Genomic DNA, 26,259 nt, shown 5'->3' with positions numbered 1-26,259 from the left:
GGCTCAGTCTGGGAAGGCCTCCTGGAGGAATATATACATACATACATATATACAGGTATATACATATATATCTGTATATATGTTTGTACATATTTATTACTCTATTTTACCTGTACATATCTATTCTATTTATTTTATTTTGTTAGTATGTTTGGTTTTGTTCTCCGTCTCCCCCTTTTAGACTGTGAGCCCACTGTTGGGTAGGGACTGTCTCTATATGTTGCCAATTTGTACTTCCCAAGCGCTTAGTACAGTGCTCTGCACTCAGTAAGCGCTCAATAAATACGATTGAATGAATGGGGAGGGAATGGAGAGGGGGAGAGGAAGGAAGGCCCGGGAAGTTTCCACCCCCTTCTCTCCCAGGGCCGCTTCCACCTCAGGCCCGCCGTACGGCGTCCTGTTGTACGGCATCTGCCCCAGAGAAAGATGGCGTCCCCCACAACCCACGTGCTCTCCCCTTAGCCTCCCCATTGGCTCCTCTCTTCCGCGTGACCCGGCCCCGCCCTCTCTTGAGGGACGGCGGCCGCAATCTGACCAATAGCGAGCGGAGCCTCCGGGTCCCCCGTGACGTCACTTCCGGCGGCCCCTGCGCCGGCGATAAGGAGACCCCTGAGGAGGCACGCTCCTTCTTTTCCGGGCGGCGGACGAAGATGGCGGAAGGCCAGGTGGGGAGCTCCGCGACGGGCGACGGGGGGGACCCGGGACTCCTCGTTCCCTGCGGAGTAGAGCTTTAATTCTGTTTTTTCTGACCATTTTGACACCGTCTGCAGGGTTCGTTTTGTTGCCTGCCTCCCCCTTCTAGACTGTGAGCCCGTTGTCGGGTAAGGATCGGCTCTCTATGTGGCCGACTTGGACTACATCATCATCATCATCAATCGTATTTATTGAGCGCTTACTGTGTGCAGAGCACCGGACTAAGCGCTTGGGAAGTACAAGTTGGCAACGTATAGAGACAGTCCCTACCCAACAGCGGGCTCGCAGTCTAAAAGGGGGAGGCGGAGAACAAAACCAAACCTACGAACAAAATAAAATCACCATCATCATCATCAATCGTATTTATTGAGCGCTTACTATGTGCAGAGCACTGCACTAAGCGCTTGGGAAGTACAAATTGGCAACATAGAGAGACAGTCCCTACCCAACAGTGGGCTCACAGTCTAAAAGGGGGAGACGGAGAACAAAACCAAACATACGAACAAAATAAAATAAATAGAATAGATATGTACAAATAAAATAAATAGAGTAAAAAACACGTACAAACATATATACATATATACAGGTGCTGTGGGGAAGGGAAGGAGGTAAGATGGGGGGGATGGAGAGGGGGATGAGGGGGAGAGGAAGGAAGGGGCTCAGTCTGGGAAGGCCTCCTGGAGGAGGTGAGCTCTCAAAATAAATAGAATAGATATGTACAAGTAAAATAAATAAATAGAGTAACGAATATGTACAAACATATACAGGTGCTGTGGGGAAGGGAAGGAGGTAAGATGGGGGGGATGGAGAGGGGGATGAGGGGGAGAGGAAGGAAGGGGCTCAGTCTGGGAAGGCCTCCTGGAGAAGGTGAGCTCTCAAAATAAATAGAATAGATATGTACAAGTAAAATAAATAAATAAATAGAGTAACGAATGTGTACAAACATATATACAGGTGCTGTGGGGAAGGGAAAGGAGGTAAGATGCGGGGGGATGGAGAGGGGGACGAGGGGGAGAGGAAGGAAGGGGCTGAGTGTGGGAAGGCCTCCTGGAGGAGGTGAGCTCTCAGTAGGGCCTTGAAGGGAGGAAGAGAGCGAGCTTGGCGGATGGGCAGAGGGATTGGGGGCATTCCAGGCCCGGGGGATGAAATGGGCCGGGGGTCGATGGCGGGACAGGCGAGAACTTCCCACGCGCTTAGTACAGTGCTCCGCACACGGTAATTGTTCAATAAATGTGAATGAATGAATGGGGTGCGGGGGCAGCGGACCGAGAAGAGGCGAAGTGCCAAAGGAGGCCGCAAAACTACATCCTTCCGTTTGCATCCGTCAAAAAATCTTATTTACTGAGCGCCTACTTCGTGCGGAACACTGTATTAAACCTTCCGGAAAGGACCCTGTAGTAGTTCCTCGCCCGCGAGCTTACATTGTAGACATTCTGCCAGAGGCCGACCTTGTACTAATGATAATGATGGTGTTTGTTAAGCGCTTACTATGTGCTAAGCGCCGGGGGGCTCCAAGGTGATCAGGTTGTCCCACGTGGGCCTCATAGTCTTCATCCCCATTTTGCAGATGAATCAATCAATCAATCGTATTTATTGAGCGCTTACTGTGTGCAGAGCACTGGACTAAGCGCTTGGGAAGTACAAGTTGGCAACAACTTGCAGATGAGGGAACTGAGGCCCAGACAAGTGAAGTGACTTCATTCAGTCGTATTTAGTGAGCGCTTACTGTGTACAGAGCACTGTACTAAGCGCTTGGGAAATACGAGTCGGCAATATACAGAGACGATCCCTACCCAACAATGAGCTCACAGTATAGAAGGTATAGACTTGCCCAAAGTCACACAGCAGACATGGCACAGCCGGGATTAGAACCCATGACCCTCCGACTCCCAAGCCCATGCTTTTTCCACTGAGCCACGGTGCCTTTCCAACCCAGCGCTTAGAACGGTGCTCAACGCATAGTAAGCGCTTAGCAAGTACCAGCATTTATTATTATTACTGTTTAAGCGTCGTTGTAGCGCCGAAGGGCCCCACCAGTCCATCAGGAGTATTTGTCGGACGCTGTCTGCAGAGCACTGGCCTAAGCCCTTGGGGGTAGAAACAATCACTGGCGTTTTTGAGCGCAAACTGTGTGCGGAACACTACTAAGCCCTTAGGAGTGAGTCATTCACTGGTGTTTTTTAGCACGTACCGTGTGCGAAATACTTAGCTAAACCTTTGGGAGTGAGTCAATCACTGGTATTTTTTGGACTGTCGCTGGGTGTGGAACACTACCAAGCCCTTGGGAGTGAATCGTTGGTTTGAGCTCTTAATATGTGCAAAGCACTGTACTGAGCGCTTGGCAGAGTACAGTACAACAGAGTTAGCAGGCACTTATCCTGCCCAAGTGAGTTTAAAGTGAACAACTCAGGTTTGATCACTGCCCTGAAGGAGCTTGCTGTCTGGTGGAGGGCACAGACACTGAAACAACTTGCTGGGTGTGGGGGAACGAGTATGAAAAGGCCACTGGCATGTTAAAGTACACTCTCCCTTCCAGGTGCTGGTGATAGACGGGCGCGGCCACTTGCTGGGACGCCTGGCAGCTATTGTGGCAAAGCAAGTGTTGCTGGGTAGGTGCCACCCCCTGCCTGGACCCTCGGCCTGTGATGAGGAACATTCACCATCTTTCGTTCGAGTCTTGCGACCGTGAGACCAACTCCATGCACCGCTCTGAGGCCTCTTCCCCCCACAGTCCCCTCCCCTCTCATCTTTCCTTCTGGGTCCCTGATCCCCCCCATCCTGGGGCTGGTGGGAAGGAGGAAGCTGAGGATCTGGGGTAGGATCGCTAACCCTGTAAAACTCGCGCCCTAGGACGCAAGGTGGTCGTGGTGAGATGCGAAGGAATCAACATCTCCGGCAACTTCTACCGGAATAAACGTGAGTAAAGGGGTCCGTTCGGGGGAGCGTCGGGGGTGGAGGGCAGGTCGCTTGGGTCCCCTGACTCCTCCTCTCCGTCACTTCCCAGTGAAGTACCTGGCATTCCTGAGGAAGCGGATGAACACCAACCCCTCCAGGGGGCCTTACCATTTCCGGGCCCCGAGCCGCATCTTCTGGAGGACGGTGAGAGGTGAGAGGGGGCCTGGGCGTGAGGAGGAGGGAGGTGGGGCGGGGACACCGGTCTGTGATGACGACTGTCCACTTTATTTCGAGTCTTCCGACCTTGAGATCACATCTCCATGCACTACCATCTGAGACCGTCCAGCGTCCGGGGAGGGATTGGGGCTCTGGGTTATGGGGGGCTGGGCCTCTGACCCCCATCTTCCCCTTAGGGATGTTGCCCCACAAGACCAAACGTGGCCAGGCGGCCCTGGAGAGGCTCAAGGTGTTCGACGGGATCCCCCCGCCCTACGATAAGGTACCAGTCTCTTGGAGTCCCTCCTGCCCCTCTGAGCCCCCTTACCCTGGGGGTCAATGATGCTGCGCGATTACCTACATTGCTTGATTTTCCCCATGAGAACATAACTGTGACTGAGGCCCCCCCCGGGACGCTCTCCCCCCCTGACATCCCTCCCTCTGGCCCGTATCCTGACTCTGACCCACCCGTCCCTCTGCAGAGGAAGCGCATGGTGGTCCCTGCTGCCCTCAAGGTGCTCCGGCTGAAGCCCACCCGCAAGGTGAGTTAGTTCCAGGACCCTGGAAGGTGGGCCGACCTTGGTCAGGGCAGCCACTTGCCCTGAACGCCTGGCACATGGAGGGGAGGGAGGAGGTTGAGGGGGCTGACTCATGGGCAGCCGGAGATCTTGAAGTAACTGTGCGGGCTCTTAACTGCACCGACCCCTGGTTTCCTTCTCAGTTTGCTTTCCTGGGGCGCCTGGCCCATGAGGTTGGCTGGAAGTACCAGGCGGTGACAGCCACGCTGGAGGAGAAGCGGAAGGAGAAGGCCAAACTGCACTACCGGCGCAAGAAGAAGCTGACGGTGAGGAGGCCTGTCGGAGTTGGGGGGCCCCCGAGCTTGGGGAGCCCCTGAGGTGGGGGCTGGGAGGGAGTGGGTAGAGTTGACTCTGAATTAACCTCCCCTCCCTCCTGCAGAGGCTGCGCAAACAGGCAGAGAAAAATGTGGAGAGCAAGATCAACAAGTACACAGAAGTGCTGAAACAGCATGGGATCTTGGTCTAACCCTCCCAATAAAAGGCTCTTTGACAGATCCCTTTGGTTCACTCATTTGCCTGTTGGATTGGTGGGGGGCGGGGTGACCTTCCTCTGGATCACGCCAGGCAGTTGGCACTGTAGGACACAGGTGGGACAGATGGACGATTGGGTAGACCCTTATGGTCGACGCTGGCAAAGTCAGCAGGATGAGGAATCCTTCCTCATCTTGTCTTTGTAACCGCTCATCTTCCTTGTTAGACTGGAAGCTCTTTGAGAGTTCTGTCATGTCTCCCAAGCATGCTTCCAGTTTAACAGGCGCTCAGTAGATACTGTCGGTTGGCTGAACATTTCGAGTGATGGTGGGAACAAATATTTTCAAAGAGGTCACAAGTGAATGGGGCCCGACAGCTGACTTGAATTAACGTTTAAAAAAAAAAAGGCAATGTGAGTGCTAATGTGGTTGATGGGTTTCACCCATAAAGGTCTCCTCCTTACCCTATGCTGGGCAAAAGTTCACTCAATCATTCGTTTTGAGTGCTTGCTGTGTGCAGAGCAGTTTAGTAAGCATTTGAGAGAGTCCAGGTTAATTGTAGGTAGAGACAATCCCTGCCTGAAAGAAACTGTCTCCAACAAATTAAGGTATTTAGCACTTTGATCCAAAGCACTGCTACAGGTAAGGAAACTGGGTCAGGGAGTAGTTTTTTCATGGTATTTTAGTGCTGACTGCCAGTCACTCTACTAAATGCTCAGGTAGATACAAGGTACTCAGGTTGGTCAGTCCCATGTGGGGCTCAGTCTTAATCCTCATTTTGCAGATTACAGGCACAGAGAAGTGAAGTAATTGGCCCAACGTCACATGGCAGGCAAATGGCAGAACTGGATTTGGAGCCCAGGTCTTTTGATTCCCAGGCCCATGCTCTATCCATTAGGCCACACTGCTTCTCTTTGTAAAATATCAATCCACACGCCTCAGAAACCTGTGGTTTTGCATCTGTGCCTAGATAAACCTATCCTGACCTTTGGGCTTTAAGGGGTTCATAAACTTGACCTCTCTACTCTTTCTACAACTGTACCCCAGCATACATTATACTCCCTCCAAACGAACCATATCACTCTCAGCTTTCCCACAACCCTCCACTTATAATCTGTCAGGTAAGTGTTTGCCCCATCTTCAAAACCCTTTTGGAATCCATCCTCCAATTCCTTTTTTTTCTCCCCAGGATACAGCAGTTTAGTTACCAGTTCAATGCTTACCCCCTCCACCTCTCTTGGAAATTCTGTGCATGTGTGTTTATATCAGTCAGTTTAATTGATTTACCCTGGCGTAGTGGAAAGAGCACAGACAAAGGGGGCAAAAAGATCTGGGTTCTAATGCTGGCTTTGCCATTTAAGATTGACTATGAGCCCCATGTGGGCCATGGACTGTTCAATTCAACCCTATTATCTTGTATCCACCCCAGTGCTTTACAGCACCTACCTCACAGTAAGTTTTTACCAAGTGTCATGATTAAGTTCAGTCAACAAACTCCACGTGGAAAAGGATTGTACTGGCCCAAGCGCTTAGTACAATGCTCTGCTTAGAGTAGGTGCTTAATAAATAGTATTGATTGCTCCCTGGAGTCTTTGCAAATCGTTTTTATGGGCTATTTTCAGTCAATTGAGCTGGTTTGGAAGGCAAGCACTATAGGTGCCCTTTGGAGGGGGGCATTGAGTGAACAACTATTCAGTAGGATAAAACTGGTCATCCTGCCAGGGTTACAAAGACTAGGGGTGTTTATTGAGCCCTTAATATGTGTTCAGCATCGGGAAAGAAACAGATCAAGAAGCAACATGGTCTAGTGGATAGAAGACAGAGCTCCTCCGTTTGTGTGCTCTCTGACTTTAGGCAAGGCACTTCACTTTTCTGTGCCTGTTTCCTCATCTATAAAAATGGAGATTAATAATAATTGGCATTTGTTAAGCGCTTACTATGTGCAAAGCACTGTTCTAAGCGCTGGGGAGGATACAGGGTGATCAGGTTGTCCCATGTGGGGCTCACAGTCTTAATCCCCATTTTACAGATGAGGTAACTGAGGCCCAGAGAAGTTGTGACTTGCCCAAGATCACACAGTAGACATATGGTGGAGTCGGGATTCGAACCCATGACCTCTGACTCCAAAGCCCGTGCTCTTTCCACTGAGCCATGCTGCTTCTCTTAAGACTGTGCCCCGTGTGGGATGTGGACTGCCCGACCTAATTAGCTTGTATCTACCCTAGTGCTTACTACAGTGCCTGGCACATAGTAAGTTTTAACACATACCATAAAGATAAACAGTGTGGTGTAGTGGACAGAGCATGGGCTTGGGAGTCAGGTTGTGGGTTTTAATCCCACATCCACCACTTGTCAGCTGTGTCACTTTGGGCAAGTCACTTAACTTTTAACTAGCAGGGTAATCTCTGCCTCCCAACTGCCTCTCCCTAATAGTGCTGCAGTTCTTCTAGACTGTGAGCCCACTGTTGGGTAGGGATCATCTCTATATGTTGCCAACTTGTACTTCCCAAGCGCTTAGTACAGTGCTCTGCACACAGCGCTCAATAAATACAATTGATTGATTTTCTATGTCTGTTAACCTCATCTGTAGAGAAGCAGCGTGGCTCAGTGGAAAGAGCCCGGGCTTTGGAGTCAAAGGTCATGGGTTCGAATCCCGGCTCCACCATATGTCAGCTGTGTGACCTTGGGCAAGTCACTTCACTTCTCTGAGCCTCAGTTCCTTCATCTGTAAAATGGGGATTAAGATTGTGAGCCCCACGTGGGACAACCAGATCACCTTGTATCCCCCCAGCGCTTAGAACAGTGCTTTGCACATAGTAAGCGCTTAACAAATGCCGTCATTATTATTATTATTATTATTATCTGTAAAATGGGGATTAAGACTCGTAGCCCCACGTGGGACAGATTACCTTATATCTACCCCAGTGCTTAGAAAACACTTGGCACATAATAAATGCTTAACAAATACCATCATCGTCCAAGAAAGATATAATCTAATAATGCAAGATGGTAGGCTGCCCAGGTGTTTTACATCTGTTTTACAGATGGGCGAATAGGCACAGAGAGGTTAGGTGACTTGCCCAAGATCACACAGCAAGCCAGTGGCAGAGTTGGAACTGGCAGCCTGGATTCCCAGATCCCTGCTCCTTCCATTAATCTTTGCTGCCTCTGGGCTGGAAGCTTATATGACCAGGTGCTCAGTACCCAGCGCTCTGCACACAGTAATAATAATAATGGTAATAATAATGATGGCATTTGTTAAGCACTATGTGCCAAGCACTGTTCTAAGTGCTGGGGGGGGGATATAAGGTAATCAATCGTATTTATTGAGTGCTTACTATGTGCAGAGCACTGTACTAAGCGCTTGGGAAGTACAAATTGGCATCACATAGAGACAGTCCCTACCCAACAGTGGGCTCACAGTCAGGTGACCCACAGTAATCAGTAATCAGGTGGCCCACAGTCTTAATACCCACTTTACAGATGAGGTAACTGAGGCCCAGAGAAGTTGTGACTTGCCCAAAGTCAGCAGACAAGAGAAACAGCATGGTTCAGTGGAAAAGAGCATGGACTTTGGAGTCAGAGGTCATGGGTTCAAATCCCAGCTCTGCCAATTGTCAGCTGTGTGACTTTGGGCAACTCACTTAACTTTTCTATGCCTCACTTACCTCATCTGGAAAATGGGGATTAAGACTGTGAATCCCCTGTGGGACAACCTGATCACCTTACAACCTCCCCAGCGCTTAGAACAGTGCTTTGAACATAGTAAGCGCTTAATAAATGCCATCATTATTAAGTGGCAGAGTTGGCATTAGAACCCATGACCTCTGACTCCCAAGTCCAGGCTCTTTCCACTGAGCCATGCTGCTTATTAAGCGCGCAAGCACTGTTCTAAGCTCTGGGGTAGAGCTCTGGGTCATGGACTATGTCCAATCTGTTGTTCTCTCATCTAGAGAAGCAGCGTGGTTCAGTGGAAAGAGCATTCATTCATTCATTCATTCAATCGTATTTATTGAGCACTTACTGTGTGCAGAACACTGTACTAAGCTCTTGGGAAGTACAAGTTGGCAACATATAGAGATGGTCCCTACCCAACAGTGGGCTCACAGTCTAGAAGCATGGACTTTGGAGTCAGAGGTCATGGGTTCAAGTCCCTGCTCTGCCAATTGTCAGCTGTGTGACTTTGGGCAACTCACTTCACTTCTCTGTGCTTCAGTTACCTCATCTGTAAAATGGGGATTAAGACTGAGCCCCCCGTGGGACAACCTGATAATAATAATAATAATAATGGCATTTATTAAGCACTTACTATGTGCAAAGCACTGTCTTTTCCGGGCTTTGGAGAAGCAACGTGGATCATTGGAGAAGAGCCCGGGCTTTGGAGTCAGAGGTCATGGGTTCAAACCCCAGCTCCGCCAATTGTCCGCTGTGTGACTTTGGGCAAGTCACTTCTCTGTGCCTCAGTGATCTCATCTGTAAAATGGGGATTGAGACTGTGAGCCCCACGTGGGACAACGTGATCACCTTGTAAGCTCCCCAGCGCTTTGAACAGTGCTTTGCACATAGTAAGCGCTTAATAAATGCCATCATTATTATTATTATTTTCCACTGAGCCACGCTGCTTCACCTGATCACCTTGTAACCTCCCCAGCACTTACAACGGTGCTTTGCACATAGTAAGCGCTTAATAAAATTCCATTATTATTATTATTCTAGCGTTTAGTCCAGGGCTTGGTACCCAGTAAGAGCTTGCAAATACCCCCATTATTATTATCATCATCAAGGACACTGTCAAGAGTTGGAAGTGAAGGGAGGTCACGTGACCTGAGCAGGCATGGCGGCCGCGTGGACATGCGGGGAGATCACGTGGTACGGTACGGACCACGGCCTCCGCCCATCACCCGTCACGTGACCAGAGCTCCCCTTTCATCTTGGCCAATGGGAAGGCGCGGTAGGGATGACGTCACTTTGACCCCGCCCCTGGGCTGGTTTAAAAGGCCCCGCGCAAAAGAACGCCCCCTCTTTCCCGATAAGCGCTGGACGTTGGAGGGTTGCAGGTGAGGAGCTCGGCGAGGGTGCTGTCGGTTGGAATAATAATAATAATAATAATGATGGCATTTCTTAAGCCCTTACCATGTGCAAAGCACTGTGTTCAGCGCTGGGGAGGATACAAAGTGATCAGGTTGGCCCACGTGGGGCTCAGTCTTAATCCCCATTTGGTAGATGAGGGAACTGAGGCTCAGAGAAGTTAAGTGACCTGCCCAAGGTCACACAACAGACATGTGGCGGAGCTGGGATTAGAACCCATGACCTCTGACTCCAAAGCCCGTGCCCTTTCCACTGAGCCACGCTTCTTCTCAGCATTTTATTTATTACTTATTATTATTACTCTATTTTACTTGTACATATCTATTCTATTTTATTTTGTTAGTATGTTTCGTTTTGATATCTGTCAACCCCCTTTTAGACTGTGAGCCCCCTGTTGGGGTCGGGACTGTCTCTATATGTTGCCAACTTGTACTTCCCAAGCGCTTAGTACAGTGCTCTGCACACAGTATGCGCTCAATAAATACGATTGATTGATTGATTCTCAGGGTAGATTCCGTTTGGACCGGCGGCCTCAGCTGGGGAGGAACTTGGGCAGAGGGTTTGGGGCCCGGGAGGGATGAGAGGTCGACCCTGAGCCCGTTGTTGGGTAGGGATCGTCTCTATTTGTTGCCGAATTGTGCTTTCAAACGCTTAGTCCAGTGCTGTGCACACAGTAAGCGCTCAATAAATACGATTGAATGAATGATGCAAGGCTCGGTCAGGCCCAGAGCGGGCGACCCTCTTTCCAGGCCCTCGAATATGCGCAGAGCGGGTTGGGACGCAGACTTGCGAAGGGCTAGAGCTCCGGTATGGGAGTCAATCAATCGTATTGAGCGCTTACTGTGTGCAGAGCACTGTACTAAGCGCTTGGGAAGTACAAGTTGGCAACATACAGACACAGTCCCTACCCAACAGTGGGCTCACAGTCTAAAAGTCAGAAGGTCATGGGTTCTAAATTCTAATTCCGCACTTGTTTGCTGTGTGACTTTTGGACAAGTCACTTCTCTGCCTCAACTGCAAAATGAGGATTGAGACTGAACCCCACGTGGGCCAGGCGCTGTGTCCACCCCAGCTCTTACTACAGTGCCTGGCACAAAATGAGCGGTTAACAAATACCAGTTATTATTATTATTCAGATCCCCACCCTTGGGCAAGTCACTTGACTAATCTGCTGCAGTAACCTCATGTAAAATGGGGATTGAGACTGGAACCACGCGATTACCTTGTAACAGCCCCAGCGCTTAGAACAGTGCTTGGCACATGGTAAGCGCTTAACAAATACCATCATCATCACCCTCGGGTCCACGTAGTCCCACACTGGCATACGGGGAGTCCTCTGGGTACGTGGTTTCCATACTTCGAAACTAAGGTGGTCTTCGAACTCCCAATTAAGGGGCCGTGCCAACGCTGCTGAGTGGAGCGGGTGATGCCAGGGGAGGAGGTGCAGCGGTCGCGGAACCCCGACGTCCTTCCTCTCCGCTCCCCCCTGACATCTACTTTCTTCTGCAGGCCATCGAGGACATCTGCATGGTCAGGAAGTGCCCATGTACCGGAAATGTGTCCGTCGGTGGCCTCTTCCTCTCTGGTGAGTGTTTCTGAGGGCCACCTCTTCCCCTCTGGCAGATGATGTCCAATCTCACGATGGTCTTCAGATTGCCCTCCGTGGGCGCTGGCGACACTGCCGAATGGCTCAGCTGATGCCAGGGGGGCCAGGGAGGGGGTGGTCGTCGGGTTTGTTATTTTTCGGGGCACTGGTTGTCCGCTAGTTAGCAGCTGTAAGTACTCTATGCTTGGGTTCTATAGGTGCCGAGCTTGAACACCCAGTAAGTCGATTTTACTGTGTAAAGCACTCCCGAGCATTTGGGAGATCAATGCTTCTGGCATTTGAATGCTTAACTATTTGCTAAAGATTGTACCAAGTGCTAGAGTGGACACAAGATAACTTGGCCCGACATGAGGCGCAGAGTTTGAAAGAGAAAGGGTACTACATTTCCATTTTGAAGGGGATTTGCCCAAATGGGGCTGCAGTTTTTCAGGAGGTAACCCAATGTGATCATCTCTGGCCCTTCCTCCATCCTCACTCACATGTTTAGTGTCCAAGGAAAGTGCAGCAGCCAGTTATCAAGTGGTGTAACCACCGTTGTAATCAAAGCTGTTCAGAGAAAGGCCTCCAAGAGGAAGAAAATCTGCTTTTGACAAGCTGGGGTGACTACTGTGTTCCCCTGGGTTTGGGCCTCTGGAGGTGTTGCTGACTGGAACTGCTTCAGGAGACTAGTTTAAATCCATTCCTATTCAATTACCACTGTAACCGGGTAGAGCACTGCATTAAGTACCAGGCAAAATAGAGAAGTGAGTTTCAGTTCAAAAGGGGTTTACAACTTAGGGGAGATGGACCTTTTTCTTTTAATGATATTAAACTCTTAATGTGCCAAGCATTGGGGTGGATTATCAGATTGGGCAGTCCTTTTCCCACATCTGTTGTCGAATTGGGGGATCCAAATCCCATATGAGAGCTCAGGTCCATGTTCGTTTCACTAGCCCACACTGCTTCCCTGAGCTTGGGAATGACAGCCCAGTGGGTGCCGGCTGTCAATGAAGGATTGTCCTGAGAGCTGCTGCCCAACAGTGTCCCCTATCTCTTCCAGGAGCTGGCGATTGATGGGTGGGGCTGCCTGGCTGCCATTGACTGAGCAGATGCCACCGGGTAAGTGTTGCCTGTGCCCTGGACCCCCTTCAGCAGCCCCCAACCTCCCGGCCAATGATGAGGAACATTCACCATCTTTCGTTCGAGTCTCGCGACCGTGAGACCAACTCCATGCACCGCTCTGAGGCCTCTCCTTTGCTCCCTAAGTGTCTCTGCAGAAGTCCCTGGGTCTTGGGGTGGGGGCTGAGGGGCAGGGGCCAGAAGGATACTAAGGTCATCCATCCTTGTCTCCCAGCGAGGTGCTTGTGTTCCTGAGGAACTAGATGGACGTTATCCTGTCCAGGAGACTGAGCCACTCCTGAATCCCAAGCACCATCTTCTGACGGATGGTGAGAAGGGGTCTTGGGTGGTGGATGTGGGGGGGAACAAGGGTCTGTGATGATGACTCTTCACATTATTTCGAGTCTAACGACCTTGAGATCACATCTCCATGCACTACCATCTGAGACCGCCGAGAGTAGGGAGGGGTTAGGTTTCTGGGGTCGGGGTTTGCTGGTCCTCTGACCCCCATCTTTTTTTCTCTAGGGATGCTGCCCCACAAGACCAAATGGGGCCAGGCGGCTCAGGAGAGACTTGAGGTGTGGGGGTCCCCTCTGCCCTACAATAAGGTACCAGACCCTTGGTGTCCCTCCCGTCTGTACCCCCTTTCCCCGAGGGTCAATGATGATGTTTAATTACCTACATTGTTTGACTTTCCTATGAGAATACAACTGTGTCTGAGACCCTAGCTTCCATTGATGTCCCTGTCTCTCTTTGGCTCCCCCAACCCCATGCCATAAAGGATGGGGTGGAGGATCACTTGTCTTGTTAGGGAGAGAATGACTAAGTGGCATTAAGCACTTACTGTGTGTCAAATCACTTAAATCCCCATTTTACATGGAAGCTGAGCCATAGAAGTTGTGACTTGCCACTCAACAGACTAAGGGTCTTTCTGACTCCTAGGCCCAAATTCTTTCTGCCAAGCCACACTTGCTTTTTCAGCTTGTTGTTTAACATCCTTTTCTCCACCTCACTAGGACATGTGTGAAGATGTCTTCGAGGACCATCTGCCAAAGGAGGATGGAATCCTGGTTTAACCTGCAATATGATTGTCCTGCTTCTCACTTCTGGGTGCAGTAGTGGCCCTTTACCTGGAATTCATGTTAGTGTCTGTCATGAGTGAATCTTCACCAAGATTGTAAGCTCTTTGAGGGCAGCGATTGATCTTGTCTATTATACTCTCCCATGTGATCAATAAATGAAATTCAACTTAAGAACAAGGTATCCTGATGTGATTTCTCTAAGTCCCAGAGCAGGACGCCTCCCCACTCGAATGAGGAAACGGGTTAGGGAGAAATAGAGATTGAACATGAAACAGCAAACTTGTTCACTCCACCTTTAACTTATAAACATGTAGGAGGCGATACAAGGATCAGCTAAAGCAGCACTGAATTGAATTGGGAAGTGTATTTTGCTGTAAGTACTGAAGGTGGTCAAGTCCATTTTTGGGTTGAAGTTGAAGAGGATGTCTGCTCTTATCTTGAAAGGGCTGGAAGCTGGGTGGGGAAGTGGGAGAGCTTTGGAGGCAAGAAGTTGTTACTGTTTTGGAAGCAGAATAGCATGACTTGCTCTAATCTGGCACACACTGACCGTTTGGATTTGATTTTCTTCCTAATCTGCACAGCTTCCTGTCTGAAGGAACTTGTGCTATTAATGGCCTGTCAAGCAAGATTGTTCCATTTCCTTTGGTTTGGGAAACACCACATTCAGGCCTTTAGTGCCCCCTATTCCGGAATGGTTCATCTTGTCCATCTACTACTCTAAACTCCTTAGTCAGGGCATATAGATACCAAATCTGTTATATTGTACTCCCAAGTAATTGCACAAAGTGCTCGATAAAGGATTTAATTGGACCTCCTAGGCTATTCCAGGAAAAGGTTTTCCTACCTCGGTCATCTTGTAGGCTTCTTTCTGTGGCTACTAATCAAAGCAGCAGTTTGGAGTTCAGGCAGTGGATTCCTGCAGGAAAAGATCACAGACCCACGGAAACAAACCAAGGCATTCACTTTGCTAAGCTATAATAGATACAAAGTAACAGACAACTGCAAAGGGATGGGGTCTCAGATTCTTGGGTGGAGGGGATCTCTAGGGATGGGAGAAATGGGGCAGGGAAGATTTTTGGGAGATCACACCTAAGGATTTTGACTTTCTCAAAGTAGGTGGCTAGATGATTAGGGGTAAGGGATAGGAGGTGATCCAGAGCTGTGGCTTAGTGGTATGAGAAGGGATGGGGGAGCGAGTGAGTTCAGTAGAGGGTGGTGAGCATCACTGGGGTGAAGCAGGATGTCAATGGAGTGGTAGGAAGCAGGCAGTGGAAGGGTCATCAGGACTGTCCCCCTCATACCCCTTCCTCTGCCCCCTGTCAACTCGCTCCCATCCACCCCTCGTGCTGTCCCTCTCCCACTCCCCTCCATCCACAGCTTCTGCCAGGTGTGGCCTGTGGGACCCCTGCTCCATCATGGGGAAGCTTCCCTTCATCCTTGACCTGTTCCTGTCTGTCACTCCTCACCATCATTGAAACCTACAATAATAATAGTGATGGCATTTATTAAGCGCTATGTGCAAAGCACTTCTAAGCGGTGGGGAGGTTACAAGGTTATCAGGTTGTCCCACGGGGGCCTCACAGTCTTAATCCCCATTTTCCAGATGAGGTAACTGAGGCCCAGAGAAGTGAAGTGACTTGCCCAAAGTCACACAACTGTCAATTGGTGGAGCTGGGATTTGAACCCGTGACCTCTGACTCCAAAGCCCATGCTCTTTCCACTGAACCACACTGCTTCTCTAACCTGCCTCTCCCTGGACAACACAGTCTCCCCTGCTGCTCTCCCCAGAGGGGGCTTCATCTTCCCCCCATTCCCCCAGACTCACAGAAAAAGGTGTTGGCTTCCTTCTCCAATGTGCTTTCACACCATTCCACCTTTGCCATCCTTTTCTTTCCCTACAACCCAGCCCACACACACCACTCCTCTAATGCCAATCTACTCACTGCACCTCCATCTCTCTCAATCAATCAATTGTATTTATTGAGTGCTTACTGTGTGCAGAGCACTGTACTAAGCGCTTGGGAAGTCCAAGTTGGCAACATCTAGAGACAGTCCCTACCCAACAGTGGGCTCACAGTCTAAAAGGGGGAGACAGAGAACAAAACCAAACATACTTACAAAATAAAATAAATAGAATAGATATGAACAAGTAAAATAAATAAATAAATAAATCCTGCCTCTAGCCTGGAACTTCTTACTATGCGACAGTGCCTGCATGGCACGTGGTTAGCGCTTAACAAATACCATAATGATGATGATAATAATCATCATAATAATAATGATGGCATTTATTAAGCGCTTACCTTGTGCAAAGCATTGTTCTAAGCGCTGGGGAGGTTACAAGGTGATCAGGTTGCCCCACGGGGGGCTCACAGTCTTAACCCCCATTTTGCAGATGAGGTAACTGAGGCCCAGAGAAGTTAAATGACTTGCCCAAAGCCACACAGCTGACACTTGACAGAGCTGAGATTTTTTTTTATGATGACATTTATTAAGCGCTTACTATGTGCAAAGCACTGTTCTAAGCATTGAGGAGGTTACAAGGTGATCAGGTTGTCCCACGTGGGACTCACAGCCATCATCCCCATTTTACAGGTGAGGTAACTGAGGCTCAGAAAAGTTAAGTGACTTGCCCAAGGTCACACAGCAGACTTGTGGTGGAGCAGGAATTCGAACCCATGACCGCTGACTCCAAAGCCCATGCTCTTTCCACTGAGCCATGCACCCATGATCTCTGACTCCAAAGCCCGGGCTCTTTCCACTGAGCCACGCTGCTTCTCTGATTATTTATTTATTTTGTACATATTTATTCTATTTTATTTTGTTAATTTAATATGTTTTGTTTTGTTCTCTGTCTCCCCCTTCTAGACTGTGAGCCCGTTGTTGGGTAGGGACCGTCTCTCTATGTTGCCAACTTGGACTTCCCAAGCACTTAGTACGGTGCTCTCCCCCTCTCCATCCCCCCCTCCTTACCTCCTTCCCTTCCCCACGGCACCTATATATATGTATATATGTTTGTACGTATTTATTACTCTATTTATTTTACTTGTACATATTGTATTTATTTTGTTAATATGTTTTGTTCTCTGTCTTCCCCCTTCTAGACTGCCCGTTGTTGGGTAGGGACCGTCTCTCTATGTTGCCAACTTGGACTTCCCAAGCGCTTAGTACGGTGCTCTGCACACAGTAAGGCGCTCAGTAAATACGATTGAATGAATGAATTATGATCATAATAATCAGAGTCATCCCCAACATCGCTCCCCAGAGGGCGCTATCTCAGAGCTCGATTTGTCGCCCTCTGGCGTTCAGCCGCGGGAAGCCACGCGACCCCTCTCCCCCTCTCCATCCCCCCCGCCTTACTTCCTTCCCTTCCCCACGGCACCTGTATATATGCATATATGTTTGTACGTCTTTATTACTCTATTTATTTATTTTACTTGTACATATTGTATTTATTTTATTAATATGCTTTGTTTTGTTCTCTGTCTTCCCCCTTCTAGACTGTGAGCCCATTGTTGGGTAGGGACCGTCTCTCTATGTTGCCAACTCGTACTTCCCAAGCGCTTAGTACGGTGCTCTGCACCCAGTAAGGCGCTCAGTAAATACGATTGAATGAATGAATTATAATCATAATAATCAGAGTCATCCCCAACACCGCTCCCCAGAGGGCGCTATCTCAGAGCTCGATTTGTCGCCCTCTGGCGTTCAGCCGTGGGAAGCCACGCGACCCCTCTCCCCCGTCCATCCACCCCGCCTTACCTCCTTCCCTTCCCCGCAGCACCTGTCCATATGCATATATGTTTGTACGTCTTTATTATTCTATTTATTTATTTTACTTGTACATATTGTATTTATTTTGTTAATATGTTTTGTTTTTTTCTCTGTCTTCCCCCTTCTAGACTGTGAGCCCATTGTTGGGTAGGGACTGTCTCTATATGTTGCCAACTTGGAATTCCCAAGCTCTTAGTACTGTGTGCTCTGCACACAGTAAGGCGCTCAGTAAATGAGCCCACTTTTGGGTAGGGACTGTCTCTATATGTTGCCAATTTGTACTTCCCAAGCGCTTAGTACAGTGCTCTGCACACAGTAAGCGCTCAATAAATACGATTGATTGAATGAATGAATTATAGTCATAATAATCAGAGTCATCCCCAACACCGCTCCCCAGAGGGCGCTATCTCAGAGGTCGATTTGTCGCCCTCTGGCGTTCAGACGCAGAAAGCCACACGGCGCCTCTCCATCCCCCCAGCCTTATCTCCTTCCCTTCCCCACGGCACCTGTATATATGTATATACGTTTGTACATATTTATTACTCTATTTATTTATTTATTTTACTTGTACATATCTATTTCTATTTATTTTATTTTGTTAGTATGTTTGGTTTTGTTCTCCGTCTCCCCCTTCTAGACTGTGAGCCCACTGTTGGGTAGGGACTGTCTCTATATGTTGCCAGTTTGGACTTCCCAAGTGCTTAATCCAGTGCTCTGCACACAGTAAGCGCTCAATAAATACGATTGATTGAATGATTGATTGATTGATTCTCTGAGCCTCAGTTACCTCATCTGGAAAATGGGGATTAAGACCGGGAGCCCCACGTGGGACAACCTGATGGCACAGTAAGCGCTCATTAAATACGATTGATGATGATGATGATGACCTTGTATCCCCCCCAGCGCTTAGAACAGTGCTTTGCACATAGTAAGCGCTTAACAAATGCCGTTATTATTATTATTATCATTACGATTGAGTGAATGAATTATAATCATAATAATCAGAGTCATCCCCAACACCGCTCCCCAGAGGGCGCTCTCTCAGAGGTCGCTGTGTCGCCCTCTGGCGTTCAGCCACGCGACTTCTCCGGCTCCTCCCCCGCCACGACGTTCAGGGACGCCGGCGACGAGCGCCGCCTAGCGCGACGCCGCGTGAGCCGGGCGCCTCCCCGACCGGAAGCCCCGCCTCCCCTACCGGAAGCCGTGCCTCCCCTACCGGAAGCCGTGCCTCCCCGACCGGAAGCAGCGCCTCCCCGACCGGAAGCCCCGCCTCCCGGGTGGGGCGGGGGCCCGTGACGTCACTTCCGTTACGCCCCTGCTCTAGCGCTAAGGAGACCCCTGCTGGGCGCGCGAGGCTTTCCTTTCCCCGGCGGCCGGCGAAGATGGCGGACATCCAGGTCGGGTGCAGCGGGAGGGAGCGAGGGTAGACCGGCGGGTGGCAAGTTGGGCGGGAAGGAAGGAGGAAGGGCCCACCCTGTTGCTGACACCCTCCTCAATAACCTCCAGTGGCTCGTTCTCCCCTGCCCCCCGTCCTCCCCCAGGCCTGGAATGCCTTCCCTCCCCACATCCCCCAAACTAGCTCTCTTCCTCCCTAAATCATCATCATTAATCGTATTTATTGAGCGCTTACTGTGTGCAGAGCACTGGACTAGGCTCTTGGGAAGTACAAGTTGGCAACATATATCATCATCAATCGTATTTATTGAGCGCTTACTATGTGCAGAGCACTGGACTAAGCGCTTGGGAAGTACAAATTAGCAACCTATAGAGACAGTCCCGACCCAACAGTGGGCTCACAGTCTAAAAGGGGGAGACGGAGAACAAAACCAAACATACTAACAAAATAAAATAAATAGAATAGATAGGTACAAGGCCCTACTGAGAGCTCACCTCCTCCAGGAGGCCTTCCCACACTCAGCCCCCTCCTTCCTCTCCCCCTTTCCATCCCCCCCGCCTTACCTCCTTCCCTTCCCCACAGCACCCGTATATATGTTTGTACACATTTATTACTCTATTTTACCTGTACATATGTATTCTATTTATTTTATTTTGTTAGTATGTTTGGTTTCGTTGTCTGTCTCCCCCTTCTAGACTGTGAGCCCACTGTTGGGTAGGGGCTGTCTCTATATGTTGCCAACTTGGACTTCCCAAGCGCTTAGTACAGTGCTCTGCACACAGTAAGCGCTCAAATACGATTGATTGTACTCCCCAAGCGCTTAGTCCGGTGCTCTGCACACAGTAAGCGCTCAATAAATACGATTGAATGAGTGAATGTTGCCAACTTTTCTTCCCAAGCGCTTAGGCCGGTGCTTTGCCCACAGTAAGCGCTCAATAAATACGATTGAATGAATGAATATTGCCAGCTTGTACTTCCCAAGCGCTTAGTCCGGTGCTCTGCCCACAGTAAGCGCTCAATAAATACGATTGAATGAATGAATATTGCCAACTTGTACTTCCCAAGCGCTTAGTCCGGTGTTCTGCACACAGTAATAATAATAATGGTATTTGTTAAGCACTTACTATGTGCAAGGCACTGTTCTCAGCGCTGAGTGCCAAGCGCTCAATAAATACGACTGAATGAGTGAATGTTGCCAACTTGTACTTCCCAAGCGCTTAGTCCAGTGCCCTGCCCACAGTAAGCGCTCAATAAATACGACTGAGTGAATGACACGTGCACCCTCTCTTTCCCTCCCCATGGCAGACGGAGCGCGCCTACCAGAAGCAGCCCACCATCTTCCAGAACAAGAAACGGGTGCTCCTCGGCGAGGGCGGCAAGGAGAAGCTCCCGCGCTACTACAAGAACATCGGCCTGGGCTTCAAGACCCCCAAGGAGGTGGGCTACCATCAGTGTGAGCCCGTTGTTGGGGAGGGACCGCCTCTCTGTGTTGCCAACTTGTACTTCCCAAGCGCTTAGTACAGCGCTCTGCACACAGGGAGCGATCAATAAATACAATTGAATGAGTGATAATGGCATCTGTGAAGCACCTATTAGGTGCCGCTTCAATGAATGAATGAATGAGACACAGCGTGGCTTTAGTGTTTAGAGCCCGGGCTTGGAAGTCAGAGGTCCTGGGTTCTAATCCCACTTCTGCCACTTGTCTCCCCACAGCACCTGTATATATGTTTGTACGAATTTATTACTGTATTTATTTGTGCATATTTATTCTATTTTATTTTGTTAATACGTTTTGTTCTCTGTCTCCCCCTTCTAGACTGTGAGCCCACTGTTAGGTAGGGACCGTCTCTATGTGTTGCCAACTTGTACTTCCCAAGCGCTTAGTACAGTGCTCTGCACACAGTAAGCGCTCAATAAATACGATTGAATGAATGAACTTGTCAGCTGTGTGACTTTGGGCAAGTCACTTCACTTCTCTGGACCTAAATTCCCTCTTCTGTAAAATGGGGATGAAGTCTGTGAGCCCTAAGTGGGACATCTACCCCAGTGCTTAGGACAGTGCTCTGCACAAAGTAAGCGCTTAAAAAATGCCATCATTATTATTATTATCCCAGTTTCGTCACTTATCAGCTGTGTGACTTTGGGCAAGTCTGTGCCTCAGTGACCTCATCTGTTAACTGGGGGTGAAGACGGTTGAGCCCCATGTGGGACAACCTGATGCCACTGTTGTCGCTGTTCTAAGCGCCGGGAGGGATACAAGGCGATCAGGTGGGCCCACATGGGGCTCACAGGCTTCACCCCCATTTTGCAGATGAGGGAACTGAGGCCCAAAGAAGTGAAGTGACTTGCCCAGGGTCACACAGCTGACAAGTGGCGGAGCTGGGATTAAGACTGTGAGCGCCCCGTGGGACAACCTAGTAATAATAATAATGATGGTATTTGTTAAGTGCTTACTATGTGTGAAGCACTGTTCTAAGTGCCAGGGGGTGATAACAAGGCGATCAGGTTGTCCCACATGGGACTCACAATCTTAATCCCCATTTAACAGATGAGGTGACTGAGGCCCAGAGAAGTGAAGTGACTTGCCCAAAGTCACACAAGCTGACAATTGGTGGAACCGGGATTTGAACCCATGACCACTGACTCCAAAGCCCGGGCTTTTTATCACCTTGTAACCTCCCCAGCACTTAGAACAGTGCTTTGCACATAGTAAGCGCTTAACAAATACCATCATCAGCATTATTATTATTAGAACCTACGACTGTTGACTCCCAAGCCTGGACTCTTTCTACTGAGCCATGATGCTTTTCAGAGGCTGTTGGGCCCAGGATTGGCAGGGGGAGGGACGCCCCTGCTTCAAAATGCCGGGTGATGATGATGATGATGGTATTTAAGTGCTTACTATGTGCCAAGCACTGTTCTGAGTGCTGGGGGTAGATCTAAGGGCTTCAGGTTGTCCCACGTGGGGCTCAACGTCTTCATCCCCATTTTAATGGTAATAACAATGATATTTGTTAAGCGCTTACTATGTGCCAAGCACTGTTACAAGCACTGGAGTGGATCCAAGGGCATCAGGTTATCCCATGCAGGGCTCAACGGCTTCACCCCCAGTTTACAGATGAGGTCACTGAGGCAGAGACTCACCCAAAGTCACACAGCTGATAAGTGGTGGAGCTGGGATAATAATGATAATGATGGCATTTTTTAAGCGTTCACTTTGTGCAAAGCACTGTTCTAAGCACTGGGGTAGATATCCCACTTAGGGCTCACAGACTTCACCCCCATTTTACAGATGAGGGAATTTAGGTCCAGTGAAGTGACTTGCCCAAAGTCACCCAGCTGACAAGTGGCAGAAGTGGGATTAGAACCCAGGACCTCTGACTCCCAAGCCCGGGCTCTTAACACTATGCCACGCTGAGTCTCATTCATTCATTCAGTCAATCGTATTTATTGAACGCTTACTGTATGCAGAGCACTGTACTAAGCGCTTGGGAAGTACAAGTTGGCAACATATGCGTCTGGTCCTTGACACAGGGATTTCGGGGCCTCCCCTGGCACGTGATGTCCATCCTCACGATGGTCTTCCAAGCCCCCCGGTGAACGGGCTGTGCCGACGCTGCCAACTGGCTCAGCTGATGCCAGGGGAGGAGGTGCAGCGGTCACGGACCCCCGGCGTCCTGCCCTCCCCTCCACCCCCCCTGTGTCCGCTCCGCCCTGACCTCTACTTTCCTCTGTAGGCCATCGAGGGCACCTACATCGACAAGAAGTGTCCATTCACCGGCAACGTGTCCATCCGCGGCCGCATCCTCTCCGGTGAGTGGCTCTGAGGGCTGCCCGGCCCGGCCTTCCCTTCCCTCTGGCAGATGATGTCCATTCTCACGATGGTCTTCGGATGCCACATCGCGTGGGCGCTGGCGACGCCGCCGAAAGGCTCAGCTGATGCCAGGGGGACCCGGAAGGGGGCCGGGGGGGTGGGTCAGATGGGAGGCTCGGAAAAGTCGGGCTGATTTTTGTTTTGTGGGGAGAAGCAGCACAGTGTAGTGGCTAGAGCGTGGGCTTGGAAGTCTGGTGGTCATGGGTTCTAATCCCATTGCTGTATGACCTTGTGCAAGTCACTTCACTTCTTTGGGCCTCAGTTACCTCATCTGGAAAATGGGGGTTAAGATTGTGAGTCCCACGTGGGACAACCTGACTACCTTATATTCAGCGCTAAAACAGTGCTTTGCACATACTAAGCGCTTATCGAATGCAGTTATTATTGTTATTAGAGGAGTGTTTGCTTTCAGTAGCTCCTGGCTGTTAGGAATATTGACTCCCGGATGCTCCTGGGGCCTTGCCGGAGACTCTGTATTTACTGCTCGCTTTGGACAGAGAATGTGTCTGTTGTACTCTCCCAAGGGCTTAGGACAGGGCTCTGCCCACAGTGAACACTCAGTAAATAGGACTGACTGATTGACACAAGAAACTTGGAGTGTGGTACGTTAATGGGGTGGGTTGGTTTTCCACAGAAGGGCTCAGCATGGCAAGGATGTCTCTGGTTCAAGGGGGCTGTGCAGCAAAGCGCTTGAACCCCCCCAACTTCAGATTATTTTTGACGACTCCTCTGTCCCCAGGGGTGGTGACCAAGATGAAGATGCAGCGGACGATTGTGATCCGGAGGGATTACCTGCACTACATCCGCAAGTACAACCGTTTTGAGAAGCGCCACAAGAACATGAGCGTCCACCTCTCGCCCTGCTTCAGGTGAGCCTGGGACCAGTGGGCACAGCAAGGGTTGTCTGGGTCCCCCTCATTCATTCATTCATTCATTCAATCGTATTTATAGAGTGCTTACTGTGTGCAGAGCACTGTACTAAGCGCTTGGGAAGTACAAGTTGGCAACATAGACGGTCCCTACCCAACAGTGGGCTCACAGTCTAGAAGAGGGAGACAGAACAAAACAAAACATATTAACAAAATAAAATAAATAGAATAAATATGTACAAATAAAATAGAGTAATAGATTCCCTCAGTGGTGAATCTGTCCATCTCTGCCTTTACCTCATCTGCAAAATGGAGATGAAGACGGGGAGTCCCATGTGGGACCTGGACTGCGTCAAACCTGACTAGCTTGTTTCTGCCCCAGTGCTTAGCACAGTGTTGGGCACATAGTAAGTGCTTAAATACCAAAAGACATAAGCTTGAGAGCCTACAGGGAAGTTCAGCACTGCCCTTGAAACAAAACTCAAGCCCAGCCCCATAGATTTAAGGGGTCCTTAAGTACTGAGGTGGTTGTTGGGGGGAATAGGGAAGTAATCAGGAAAGACTTTGAAGATGGTGGTCAGGTGGGTGTTGAGGTTTGGGCTGGAGTTGAGCCTGGTGTAGCTGGGGAACTTCACTCATGAAGTGCTAACTGTGCAGAGCACTGTACTAAGCACTTGGGAAAGTACAACAAACAGTGACAGTCCCTGCCCACAATGAGCTCACAGTTTAGAGGGAGTGTGAATTGGGAGGGTGCCCACGTGTAAAGGGGATGAAAGCTGTGAACCTCAAATCCAGTGGGAGGGAATTTTTTTTTGATAGCATTTATAAAGCGCTTACTATGTGCAAAGCACTGTTCTAAGCGCTGGAATTTCCACTTAATATAGTGGGAAATGAATAGCCTTAGGAGCAAAGTGCTGAGCGATGGTCTAAGATGGTTATTGAGGGAGCAGTGTGAATCGTGGTTGGGAGGGAGGGTGGGCGAGAAAGGGTGCAGTAGTCTGGTTTGTTGGGTGCTTATTGAGTGTCTCCTGCTCTGTGGGGAAGGCACACAGTGCTCCATGGAGGGGGCTGGGCCAGAGGAAAGGCTTCAGATAGTGGGTTGAGGGTTCCAGAACTTGCAGTCATGGGTTTTCTGACCCCCCCATTTCTGCTCCCCTCCAGGGACGTCCAGATTGGCGACATTGTCACTGTGGGTGAGTGTCGCCCCCTCAGCAAGACCGTGCGCTTCAACGTCCTCAAGGTGACAAAGGCTGCGGGCACCAAGAAACAGTTCCAGAAGTTCTAAGAGTGTCCCCACCCCAAATAAAGCTAACTTTCTCATCCAGTCTGGCTTCACTATGTTTGGCAAGTACCCCTTCCCGCACCCCCGGGGGAAAGGTGCAGGGGGCCTCCGAGGCCATCACAGCATTTCCCAATAATTGTACTAAGTGCTTACTATGTGACAAGCACTAAGCACTGGGGTAACAGTAATGATGGCATTTATTAAGCACTTACTATGTGCAAAGCACTGTTCTAAGCGCTGGGGAGGTGATCAGGTTGTCCCACGTGAGGCTCTCAGTCTTAATCCTCGTTTTACAGATGAGGGAACTGAGGCATAGAGAAGTTACTTGACTTGCCCAAAGTCACACAGCTGATAAGTGGCGGAGCTGGGATTTGAACCCATGACCTCTGACTCCAAAGCCCGGGCTCCTTCCACTGAGCCACGCTGCTTCTCACGTGATAAGCAGATACAAGATAATTGGGGCTCACAGTTATAAGTAGGAAGGAGAACAGGTTGAATCCCCAGAGAACTGAGGCCCAAAGAACCTGCCCAAGGAGAAGCAGCGTGGTGTAATGGGTAAAGCATGGGCCTGGGAGTTGAAAGGTTGTGGGTTCAAATTCCAGCTCCACCAATTGTCAGCTGTGTGACTTTGGGCATGTAACTTCTCTGTGCCTTAGTTACCTCGTCCATAAAATGGGGACCAAGACTGAGCCCCACGTAGGACAACCTGATCACCCTGCATCCTCCCCAGCGCTTAGAACAGTGCTTTGCATGTAATATGCGCTTAACAAATGCCATCATAATTATATCTGCTGTGTGACCTTGGGCAAGTCAACTTCTCTGCCTAAGTTACCTCATCTGTAAAACGGGGAGTGAGACTCAGCCCCACATGGGACAGGTATTGTGTCCACCCCAGCGCTGAGTACAGTGCCTGGCACATAGCGCTTAAATAAATACCATTATTATTAAGGACTCTGAGGTGAAGAGATCATACATTAGGTCCTGGAGGGTCTTGTCTTTGGCCAGGCACATCTCGGGGGTGGGTCTTCCGTGTCCAGGCGCTGCCGGCTATGGTAGATGTGATGGAAGATGGATATAGTGATGGTGATGATGAAGAAAAGGAAGATGGTGCCCACAACCATAGCCGCCAGGTCCACCAGGCCTGAGGTGGGCCTAGTAGCTGTGTCCCACTTTATTTGGGGTGGGGTATGGCAGTGGTTACTGCCGTGGGTGGTAAAGGGCAGACCCGGGTTCCTCCCCCTGCTCAGACAAATCCCCTACCTCCATCACCACGTACTAAACCGATAACATTGCCAGTGATTGTTCCCCACCTCCCCCGAAAGACACCATGCCACCCAAGTG

At 49.7% G+C, this 26,259-nt stretch overlaps 2 protein-coding genes and 9 non-coding genes across 11 annotated transcripts; all 11 read left to right on the top strand.

The window, feature by feature from the left end:
- The first annotated feature begins 635 nt into the window (after positions 1 to 635).
- On the top strand, positions 636 to 4,876 carry RPL13A (ribosomal protein L13a). Its single transcript, XM_038752773.1, has 8 exons — positions 636 to 665; positions 3,230 to 3,302; positions 3,544 to 3,609; positions 3,698 to 3,799; positions 4,002 to 4,087; positions 4,287 to 4,346; positions 4,526 to 4,648; positions 4,762 to 4,876. The coding sequence occupies exons 1-8, from the start codon at positions 651 to 653 to the stop codon at positions 4,846 to 4,848; spliced, it is 612 nt and encodes a 203-aa protein (XP_038608701.1). The 5' UTR covers positions 636 to 650; the 3' UTR covers positions 4,849 to 4,876.
- On the top strand, positions 3,329 to 3,412 carry LOC119933920. The gene has a single exon (XR_005452786.1). It is a non-coding gene; the product is annotated as a small nucleolar RNA Z195/SNORD33/SNORD32 family (small nucleolar RNA).
- LOC119933895 lies at positions 3,847 to 3,930 on the top strand. Its single transcript, XR_005452763.1, has one exon. It is a non-coding gene; the product is annotated as a small nucleolar RNA Z195/SNORD33/SNORD32 family (small nucleolar RNA).
- LOC119933928 lies at positions 4,136 to 4,211 on the top strand. Its single transcript, XR_005452795.1, has one exon. It is a non-coding gene; the product is annotated as a small nucleolar RNA SNORD34 (small nucleolar RNA).
- Positions 4,877 to 11,558: 6,682 nt separating the features above from the next.
- Positions 11,559 to 11,647, top strand: LOC119933930. Its single transcript, XR_005452796.1, has one exon. It is a non-coding gene; the product is annotated as a small nucleolar RNA SNORD35 (small nucleolar RNA).
- A 1,044-nt stretch (positions 11,648 to 12,691) lies between these two features.
- LOC119933926 lies at positions 12,692 to 12,775 on the top strand. The gene has a single exon (XR_005452793.1). It is a non-coding gene; the product is annotated as a small nucleolar RNA Z195/SNORD33/SNORD32 family (small nucleolar RNA).
- A 237-nt stretch (positions 12,776 to 13,012) lies between these two features.
- On the top strand, positions 13,013 to 13,096 carry LOC119933908. The gene has a single exon (XR_005452774.1). It is a non-coding gene; the product is annotated as a small nucleolar RNA Z195/SNORD33/SNORD32 family (small nucleolar RNA).
- A 201-nt stretch (positions 13,097 to 13,297) lies between these two features.
- Positions 13,298 to 13,370, top strand: LOC119933927. The gene has a single exon (XR_005452794.1). It is a non-coding gene; the product is annotated as a small nucleolar RNA SNORD34 (small nucleolar RNA).
- Positions 13,371 to 18,805: 5,435 nt separating this feature from the next.
- On the top strand, positions 18,806 to 24,960 carry RPS11 (ribosomal protein S11). The gene is made up of 5 exons (XM_038752222.1): positions 18,806 to 18,894; positions 20,199 to 20,330; positions 22,631 to 22,706; positions 23,507 to 23,636; positions 24,798 to 24,960. Exons 1-5 carry the CDS (start codon positions 18,880 to 18,882, stop codon positions 24,919 to 24,921), a joined length of 477 nt encoding a protein of 158 aa, XP_038608150.1. The 5' UTR covers positions 18,806 to 18,879; the 3' UTR covers positions 24,922 to 24,960.
- LOC119933931 lies at positions 22,447 to 22,538 on the top strand. Its single transcript, XR_005452797.1, has one exon. It is a non-coding gene; the product is annotated as a small nucleolar RNA SNORD35 (small nucleolar RNA).
- LOC119933932 lies at positions 22,752 to 22,842 on the top strand. Its single transcript, XR_005452798.1, has one exon. It is a non-coding gene; the product is annotated as a small nucleolar RNA SNORD35 (small nucleolar RNA).
- Positions 24,961 to 26,259: the final 1,299 nt, after the last annotated feature.

Source organism: Tachyglossus aculeatus, chromosome 10, assembly GCF_015852505.1.
Source record: "Tachyglossus aculeatus isolate mTacAcu1 chromosome 10, mTacAcu1.pri, whole genome shotgun sequence".
In the NCBI taxonomy this organism is placed as follows: Eukaryota; Metazoa; Chordata; class Mammalia; order Monotremata; family Tachyglossidae; genus Tachyglossus; species Tachyglossus aculeatus.
The sequence above is the reverse complement of the archived record's forward strand: the minus strand, read 5'-3'. Positions and strand labels throughout refer to the sequence as shown.